Raw genomic sequence first — 9,817 nt, 5'->3', positions numbered from 1 at the left:
CCATAACCGGGAGGACCCACCCATGGGGAAGTCCCTGCCGCGAACGGAGGCAGCTGAGCGGGTAACCGCGGGAGCCCGGTGTTGATGGGAGGAGACCCCCAACCATTTGCGTGGGCGGGGTGCGCGTCTGAGCTTGGTTCAAAGGACTGGTGGGTCCGACTGGAGGGGCGACCCCGGGGGGGTAGTTGTTGGCAGAGTAGCTGGGAGGGCGATTGGGAGCGCCGGGATGATTCATGGGAGAGAGGGAGGCGGAAGAAGCAGAAGCGATCGAGCCAGGGCGGAGTGGCAGCTGCTGCGGTATTTGAGGGGCGCCTCCGAGACCACCAGGAGGCGGGGTTTGGCTGGACGGCTGGTTGGGGTCGGGATTGATGCTAGCAGTTGATTTGCGTTTTCCGAAGCCAAAGCTCTTGAGGCGGGAGTTCATAGAGCTCATATGGACCGTCTTGACCAAGGAGGGTCAGAGGAAAGAAGGCGACAGGGCGGGGGAGGGGGGAATGGGGGAACGGCAGGAGATAAAGGACCTGCTTGCCTTTGGGGGGGGGGAGGCAAAGGTCGAGGTGCTGCTGGTCAGAGCCAGGCCACACGCTAGGACTCTCAAGCGGATTTGCACCAGTGGGTTGTTCTGCGTGTGTATCTACCTTGGGCCTGGAGGGTACCTGGGCCGACTGATGACAGAGCAAGGCGCAGCAGGCGAAGAGCCGGGGAAGTCGAGTGGGCGAGGTAGTAGGTGGATGTGGGAGAAGGCGAGGTGGAAAGATGGGAAGTCGGCGCAAAAGCAAAAGCGGTGCGTCGCGGTGACGGTGCGCTGGGCTGTGGTATGGGGCGGGCGGGTGCGCAAGAGGTAGAAAATAGAATGAGGGGCAGCTGCTGGATGGAGCCTGGCTGGGATGCCGAATCCGACACGACACAAAAAATGGGAGGGCGACCAAGCAAGTCCTGCACTACCGACCTCGTGTGCTGCGCATGGGTGCTCAGTAGGTAAGGTAGGCAAGGTAGGTACCCAAGGCATATAGCAGTTAGGTCCTCAGCTGTTGCTGCGGGTGGCCAGGTGCGCCTCGGCGCATGTACCCTGTTGGAGGCGAAGACGGGACGTAGGTAAGTGATGTGGACGTTGTGACCGTCCTCGCCGCGGAAGGATTAGACCCCAGGAACCACCTTCACTTCACGTAGGTGTGCATGCAATGCTGTGCTTAGTTCATACCATGCTTGTCACATACAAGTGTCACTGATTGCCCTCTGATGCGGAAGAATTCGAAATTCTTGGGGAATGGTGACTGACGAGGCCAGGGCCGAGCAAGGCGCCTGTCAGGTTGGGCTGGGCCTGGGTACCTAGATAGTAGATACCTTAGGCTAGGTAGGTGTTTGGGCGGATTGGGTTGCGATTTGCCTTCATTTCCTTCCCTCCTTCCTTCTCGTTCCTCTTCTCAATTCCACCGGGGAAAGCAATGAGGGGCAGCTCCGTCACAAAGGGCAGTGGCTGAGGGCGCAAATGGCGCCAGGAGCTGACCACGCTAGCGGCTTTGGCACCACCGGAGTACATGTACTGTAGGACTCACTACTGGTAAGGCTGAGCAAGCAGCGAACAGCAAGCTTGGGCCCAGCAGCGACCAGGGACAGGACACCCACTGAGAAGGCAGATGGGACAGGGTTTTGCATGCCCTGTCGTCTATCGGGAGGCAGTGCACATGGGTGCCATGCCGTCTTGTCTTCACCAGCTTGCTGCCTTGACCCCCAGTACAAGTTACGCGAAGCACCTCAGATAAAAAGAAACAAGCGGAAGGATGGCGTTCATGTTTCGGACCCTGAGTCTGTCTGTCCCTTCATATCATCAATGGTCAGACAGGCTTCTTGGCAAAACCAGGACAGAATCCTGTTGCAGGATCACTCGAAAGCGAGAGCCTGTCTGGTCCATTCTCCGCTCCCCCACTCTCCAGTCGCTGCAGATCTGTGCTTTGAGTTCGCAGTCTGGTGTCTCCTGTTCTGCGACCTGCAGCCTGTAAACACGCTGACAGGCAGATTTGGTCTGTAGGACTTTGCGTAGGACTTTTGGCTCCATCGGATGTGGGGCCAGCTGCTCTCAGGTAAGACGAGTACCTACATGTATGCTACAGTACCTATGAGCCGTTGGACTCGAGCGGCCGATTTACGAGTTTAGCCACGGAAGGCATGTGGCTCGTGTCAATCGTTGGGCCATGCATGACTGATCGAATGTGTAAGGATCATCAGAAGTTGCTATACATGATTGAGGCTTCACACCACACCACCGAGCGACCTAAGTAGGCCCTTGATCGATCGAGCCACCCACGCTTGACCGCGATGCTTCAAGATTCACGGAGGATAAGGAATTACTCCTGAGAAATATTCGTACAACCGGGCCTCCGTCTTGTCGGGGTTTGAATGCAGAATGCTGTCGTCAGTGGCCGGATGCTAATGAACACGACTTCTGGGTTGAGCTCAAGACAACAGGGCTTTTGGGCTCAGACCAACCGGCCGCCTCATTGTGAAATGCAATTGGGTATATACGGGGATGGGAAGCGAGGTGCCCCCGCTTCGTTCACCTTCATTACGTTCGTGAAAGCTCAGCCGCACCCGTGACTTGGAATAGTCGCCAAACCTTCGAGATCTTGTTCCCGCCGTTACCCGCGACATTGACTGGCTTCCTTTCAGCCTACCGCTTGGCTGTTGCTCTAGTCCAGACATTCCGACATGCCGCGGCGTCCGTCGGAAGGCCCAGGGATTGCTTTTATTGACTGCCTCGCGGTCACAGGTAGAGAAAACAAGCCGAGGAGTCTGCATTATTATGACAGGGCGCTACCAGTCATCAACGGTGGCGAGCGACTTGTCCGTTTGAATAGTTGCGTTTCCCAGAGCTCGCTATTCCGCATGTTTCCCACATGGATCAACTTCGACATAGAAGCACATTTTTCAGTGCTTCGCATTCATTGATAAGAAAAAAATGGTGCCTCAAAGAGGTCATAATAAGGTTACCGGCACAGTATGGGAAAGGATATCTGTCCACTCGGATGCCTTTCCCTAGTTCAGAATCAAACTTGACTCCGTAAATGTCTATTCACGCCCATATTCCCACTGATTAACGTTGAGAAAACCTCATCAAGTCTGGTTTGAGGCATCAGTACCAGATAGATGCTGGGTCCTCGGAGTTGCTGTTTTGGAACATTGGTACTCCAGCGTAGCAATAACCAGCGACGTGTTCCGACAATGATTGGAACTTGCTGGTCCAATTCCATACTGTAATCCAAGTGGCCTCTCGCGAGCATCGTGAACCTGTCTACACGGGCACGCCGCCCTCGAGTGCACTGCGGCCACGGATTCACGTCAGCCAGCCAGAGCGACGCTTCAAGTTGTCAAAGACAGAGTCTCGGGAGTACGGGTTATGTCGTATCCCCTGCACGAAGATCGTAGGAGGCTGACGGCAAGTTGTGATGCTATTTCGGGCGCCCAAGCGGGGCCCTGGTGGAGGCAAGTGCCGCCTGTTCGCACCTGTCCAACCTTGACAAGCTTACCATTATTGATTGCAGTCTACGTATCCACATCATATTCGCAGAAGTCGCATCATGTTATCAGCACCCATACTCGGTGAGGGCAGCTCTGGCAACGCTCCTGTTGAGAACGCTCACGATCTTGAAAGAATTTAGACCACAGCGCGGGCCCACGCTGCTTGTGAGCTTCTCGTTAATCGACGGCTCGGCACTGTCGCACGTACCGATCATTCCGATCGCGTACCTCAGGACTAGTGTATGGTCACAGATGAAACACCTTGCATGTCACGACGTCGGATGGACGGCAGCTTCCTGACAACGACGCCTGTTTCCTGACATTCCACCATTTCTCCTTCCTTTCACCACTACAAACGCCACCAGTTTACGCCCCGACACGAAATGATATCGTCCTTAGCGCCCTCAATGTCCTTCTATCAATTGAACCTGGGCCTGTTCACGGTAGTCAACGCTGGTCTGCTCTATCGTCAGTACATCGTGCAGAGGCGACGACTGAGCAATGTCGAAACGAAAGAGAACGAAGACGACCACGTCGAGAGCCAGCAGCTTCTCAGTCCGCCGGTCGAGATGAAGATATCAGCCCGGCGTTTTCAGGTTGAGTACTTCTCCGTTTACGCATTAGCTGTTGGCGCGGACTGGCTGCAAGGCCCTCACATTTACGCCATGTACAAATACGAAAAACAACTCCCCGAAAAGCTTGTCGCTGCTCTGTACGCAGCAGGCTTCATATCCGGCGCCGTCTCCGCGTCTTTTGCAGGCGGACTCGCCGACCGTTATGGGCGACGACTGGCGTGCCTCATCTATTGTGCTACCTACATCCTCACGTGTCTCTCCATGGTCTTCGACAATATCATCATTCTCTTCCTTGGTCGGCTCAGCGGCGGCATTTCCACGACTCTGCTGTACAGCGTATTCGAAGCTTGGCTCATTACCGAGTACCACCAACGCGATCTCACTCGCTCTCAATTGAAGCTGGGCACCGTTTTCGGCAACATGACTACATTGAGTTCTATTGTTGCCATCGCATCAGGGGTTCTCGGCGATGCACTGGTTTCTCGATTCGACGGAGCGCGCGTCTGGCCTTTCCTGGCGGCCGCGCTGAGTGCCGCAGCGGCTGCTGTCCTGATCCTCAAGACGTGGCCAGAGAATTACGGAACAAGCAACAGCAGGGAGGGTGCCGGACAGACGACGTCCCTGGCGGACATGCGCAGTGGCATTCGGACCATCCTCGGCGATAAGCGCATCTGGGGCCTGGGCCTCACGTCGACCTTCTTCGAGGGTACCATGTACCTCTTCGTCTTCTTCTGGTCGGCCGCACTCAAGAGCGCAAGGACAAAGGCAGGCTCCGACGAGGAGTTGCCATTCGGGCTCATCTTCTCGAGCTTCATGTGCGCCATGATGGCCGGGTCAGCCTTATTCTCGCTGGCCACGCCAACACATACGAAGGAGTCGTCGTCGGGCATGCTCATGATGACAGTGCTGGCGACGAGCTGCTGTCTTTCGGCAGCAGTGCTACTCGAGAACGAGCAGGTCTTGTTCTGGACGCTCTGTGTGGTGGAGATGTGCATCGGTGCATACTTCCCTAGCATGTCGTACCTAAAGAGCGAGGTCGTGGAGGACGGCGTCAGGGGAAGGGTGTACAGCATTCTGAGGCTCCCACTCAATCTATTTGTGGTTGTGGCACACAGCCTCGACCAGGAGGGCGACGGGCACAGGAACCATGTCTTTTTGACGTGCGCAGCCCTGTTAATGCTCTCATTCTTCATCATCAAGCGGTCTTTTTCTTCGTGAACGAGGATTCATGTGCTAACCAGCGGGAGGTCCGGGGAAGGACCGGGTTTCGGAGTCTTTTGAGGAGGATTCGATTGGGCGTCAGGGATAAAATGGAATTGTGTCTACCTGCCTAGGCAAGCTACGTCATGGGGACCAACTGGGGTATCGTGAATAAGTAGATAGATGCACTGATGTCGCGTCGTGTATCGAAATTTGATCGCGCGCCTAATGAGCAAGAAATGCCATCAAGTTCAGCTTTTACCCCATCGTCGTAGCCGTGGCTCGCTGCACATCTCCATTCAACGATGAAAATGGAACGCCTCCCCAGTGGGAAGGGACATTGCCCGTGGGGAAAGCTGGCACACTTTGTGCAGGGAAGGACCAGGTCTCTGTGAGATCCCTGCATGCCGACACTACTAGGGACGGGTTTCTTCGCTGGAGGGATGTGGATGTTTCACCACCGCCAGAGAAAAGCAACAGGTGTTGCTGGTATCGCGGCCTCGCCTTCAACCTTTCCTCCTCCCGCTACTTGTCTTTTTCTTCATTCTTCGCGTGTATGGGCGGGGTTACTTGCAGTTCTTGACTTTTTGTTCACCAACGCTCCGATATCGTCGTGCTACTGGTAGTCGGTGTGAAAACGCACACAGGCGCTTGGAGCGAACCCTGGCCAGGACCATCCCAAGTTGGTTACGATTCCCCCACTCACACGCAGCGTGTTGGGGGAGGAAGTGGGCATCGCTGGGCTCGTGGCCATCGTGAAGAGCAAGCGCAAACACGTTCTCACCCCCTCCTTCTCACCGCAACTACTCCTTATAAGGTCAAAGGGGCGCCCTGGATGAGAAAAAGGCCGTCTCTGACCCAGTTGACTGTCTATCTGCGGCAGCCTTTTCGCAACTTCTGACACGAGAAGACACAGAGAGGCAGCCCCCTCTCCGCCGCCTCATTGGATTCGATCGAGTCAGTCGGGGGCGTAGACTTTGTCCTCACACCAACGCAGCGAGCGCCAAATACTACGAAAGAGGGAAGAGAGAAGGAGGGGAGGAAAAAAAAGAAGGAGCACAACGGGCCTCTCTCAGGCTGCACTACCCAAGGAACTGCGCGGCCTTTGTCATTTGACGAAAGGGACGAAACCAAGGAGGGAAATTCACGCTCGAGGTATTCATCGAGAATCGACGGCCATTTGGTTGTGTTTCTGCATCTGCAGGGTTGCCCTCTGCTCGGCCGGGCCTGCAGACCCTCTTCCAACGTCGCACATCCACAGACGGGCCGTTTACAGTGCGTCCGCCTGCCTCGCGAGCATCCCGGCGAGCCGAATCCCCCAGTCCCAATTCCCAGGTGCAGGCGCCGCCCAACCGGGCTCGACAGGACACCAGGACAAGCGAAGGGCGAAGCGAGACGAACGCGAGTGACGAGTTGAGCGCCATTCGTCATCAATCAGCAGTGCACTCGCTCCCTGGTCGGGGACAAGAAGAGCGCGGGCCAACTTTTCCCCCCCTGGTGGTCATTATTCTTGAGCTGACGTCTAGGCGATCACGATAGCGCCAGGTCGACCAGGACCAAGACAACAGCAGGACGCGAGGACGGGCGTGGGCGACGACAAGCGTCAAAGGCAACCCGGCACCGTGTCTGGTCGGCGAGCTTCTGCTGGAGGGAGAGCAGGTGGAGGTGGTAGAGGAGGGGCGGCCCGTCGACGCAGTAGCAGTGAGAAAATGGGCAAGCTGGGCCCATCCTCACTAGGGTACGCGCTGTGTTCGGCGGGCTTGCTGTTGGCCGTTTTGGTGAGTGAGCCTCTCTTTTCCCCTGTCTCTTTGCCTCTCTCGGTCTCCCATTTCCACGCGTATCTACCTCTGCGCCCTTCATTCCTCGTGTCCCCTGGTGCGCAAGCACAATCCCATGCGACCCGGCCCAGGTCGTCTCGTCGGACTCGCTGCCCTGCCACGTTTTGTCGCATGCAGCTTGATGGGACGAGAGAGGAGCGCTATCCACTCAGAGGGTGGCCCGTGAGCATGGTATGATGTTTGGAATCGGCGAAATCTGGAGTGTGTCCGGAGTTAATCCTCAGACAACTGGACGGACCCATGTCCAATGACGTTTGGCGCCCCGATTTCTGCGTATGTTCGAGTTCCCCGCAGACAGCTCGCGCGCCGCATTGCTATGCTGCTGGCGTCTTGCCCTGAACGCACGCAGCAATCGGCGAAGCAAAACAGGCGGCTGGCCGACGCTGCCTGGGGCACGTACGCACACATCCACCTTGGGTAACGCGGCGGCGGGAAGGAGCTGGGAGCTAAGGCAGAGCTGGCGCTGGCGCTGCGTTTTGCTTGCACCAAACTACCCAGACCGGAGCTCCCTGGACTCTGGGCTGGGCTGGACTGGGGAGCTGCACCTGACTGGGATGTTGCGATCAAAGCCCGCATATGCCTCTTGCCTACCTACCTCTAGGTAGTACTTACCTACTTACCTCTAGGTACTTAGGTAGGTAGGTACCTTGCCTTGCCTTGGGTCCCGCCTCTCTCGTCTCGTCTTGGCTTGAACTATCTCCCTCTCTGCCTCCGCGCTTCTTTCTGTCACCTCGTCCTCGTGCCCTCCTCTCCTCTCTTCCTTCCTCACCTTCCTCGCCTTCCTCACTTTGTCGCTTCGTCTCCAACAACCATCCCACACGCCTCTGTCATCAGATCATGAACTGATTTCTGCCCGTGCCTAGCTCGCCCAGCTTCTCCTCGGCGACGCCAAGCTCCCGCTCCCGCTCCAGCTCCATCCGTCCCTCTTCTTGCCCTCCCACCAGCTTCCCTTCTTCCTGCGACCTCTCTTCTCCCCCGCCATCAAAATCTACCCCAATCTCGAACCCGTCTGCGAGAATCCAGCGCCATTTCCCACCCTGCCACCCACCTCACGACCACTCACCATGGCCCTCGAAGCGGAAACGAAGCGCCTCGTGTCGCAGTTTGACTTTACCGACGACCATGTCAACAAGGCCGTCGAGGAGTTCCTCTCCCAGATGCGTACGTATAGTGCCCGCCCATCTCACTTGCCTCGAGCCGTGTACATCATGCCACGCAGCTTACCCCTCCCTCCACCTCCATCGTCGTGACCCAATTGAGCTGACCCGTCACCAGAGGAGGGCCTCGGCAAGGATGGCACCAGCATGAGCCAGATTCCCACCTACGTCACGGGCGTCCCCAATGGCACCGAAAAGGTAGGCAAACTTCTTACCCTCTCTCTCTCTCTCTCTCTCTCTCTCTGTGCTCCCCGCGCCCGCAGCTGTACCCCAGACGCTGACCACGTGCTCAGGGCCTTTACCTGGCCGTCGACCTCGGTGGCACCAACTTCCGTGTCTGCTCCGTCAAGCTCAATGGCGACACGACTTTCAACCTCACCTACAGCAAGGTCGCCATCCCCAAGGAGCTCATGGTTGCCAAGACAGCTACCGAGCTGTTTTCCTTCCTCGCCAAGCAGATCGAGGCGTTCCTGCGCGAGCACCACAAGGACCAGTTTGAGAACAGTGTCCGCCGCCGCCGCACTGTTAGCTCCAAGTCTGGCTACAAGGACGAGCACATCTTCCGTCTCGGTTTCACCTTCAGTTTCCCCGTTGAGCAGCTCGCCATTAACAAGGGCAACCTGATCCGATGGACCAAGGGTTTCGATATCCCCGACGCTATCGGCAAGGACGTCTGCGCCCTGCTCCAGGACGAGATCGACAACCTTCGCCTGCCCGTCCGTGTCGCTGCGCTCGTCAACGACACGGTCGGAACCCTCATGGCCCGCTCTTACACGGCAAACGGGCAAGGAGGGCTCTCTCCTCGGAGCCATTTTCGGCACCGGCACCAACGGCGCCTACCTCGAGAAGCTGTCAAACATCAAGAAGCCCATCCAGGGAGACTACGACGCGGCCACGGGCGAGATGGTCGTCAACACAGAGTGGGGTTCGTTCGACAACCAGCTCAACGTCCTGCCCACGACACCGTGGGATACGTCCCTCGACAAGGACAGCGTCAACCCCGGCATTCAGATGTTCGAGAAGCGCGTCTCCGGCATGTTCCTCGGTGAGATTGTTCGGCGGGTCGTTGTTGATATGATCAAGGATGACAAGCTTTCGCTCTTCCGCGACGACAACTCTAGCCACAACGACTGGAGGTCTACCACCGACGTCGACCCCAAGTCGAGCATTCGCAAGCAGTGGGGCTTGGACAGTGCCATCATGTCCGTGGCCGCTTCCGACAACACGCCTGAGCTGTCCACCCTGCGACAGGAGCTCGAGACAGTGTTGCACGTCTACACCCCTTCCTTGGAGGACGCCCAGGCCTTCAAGGCTATTGCCGGAGCCGTCGGCCGCCGTGCCGCAAGACTCTCCGCCGTTGCGATCGCTGGTATTGTCCTGCAGTCCGGCAAACTCGACGACCCCGAGGCCGAATACATTGATATCGGCGTTGACGGCAGCCTAGTCGAACACTACCCCTTCTTCCGTGACATGATTTATGAAGCACTGCGGGCTGTGAACGGCATCGGGTCCAAGGGTGCTGAGAAGATTC

At 57.1% G+C, this 9,817-nt stretch overlaps 3 protein-coding genes across 3 annotated transcripts in view; 2 read left to right on the top strand and 1 right to left on the bottom strand.

The window, feature by feature from the left end:
- Window positions 1-459, bottom strand: part of VDBG_01641 (Hsp70-like protein) — a gene marked incomplete at both ends in the record, with an annotated part of 2,799 nt that extends 2,340 nt beyond the window's left edge. The window contains one exon of the mRNA XM_003007407.1: window positions 21-459. Within this exon, the coding sequence (XP_003007453.1) occupies window positions 21-433 (413 nt within the window). The remainder of the gene's footprint in view (window positions 1-20) is intronic.
- Window positions 460-3,923: 3,464 nt separating this feature from the next.
- Window positions 3,924-5,309, top strand: VDBG_01640 (major facilitator superfamily domain-containing protein; the record flags this gene model as incomplete). Its single annotated transcript, XM_003007406.1, has 1 exon — window positions 3,924-5,309. One exon carries the CDS (start codon window positions 3,924-3,926, stop codon window positions 5,307-5,309), a length of 1,386 nt encoding a protein of 461 aa, XP_003007452.1.
- A 2,884-nt stretch (window positions 5,310-8,193) lies between these two features.
- VDBG_01639 (glucokinase) lies at window positions 8,194-9,817 on the top strand (the record flags this gene model as incomplete). The annotated part of the gene is made up of 4 exons (XM_003007405.1): window positions 8,194-8,290; window positions 8,405-8,484; window positions 8,580-9,020; window positions 9,076-9,817. Coding segments are annotated over 4 exons (1,344 nt in total), but the record flags the coding sequence as incomplete, so codon positions are not given.

This window comes from Verticillium alfalfae, genomic scaffold (genome assembly GCF_000150825.1).
Source record: "Verticillium alfalfae VaMs.102 supercont1.2 genomic scaffold, whole genome shotgun sequence".
In the NCBI taxonomy this organism is placed as follows: domain Eukaryota; kingdom Fungi; phylum Ascomycota; class Sordariomycetes; order Glomerellales; family Plectosphaerellaceae; genus Verticillium; species Verticillium alfalfae.
The sequence above is the reverse complement of the archived record's forward strand: the minus strand, read 5'-3'. Positions and strand labels throughout refer to the sequence as shown.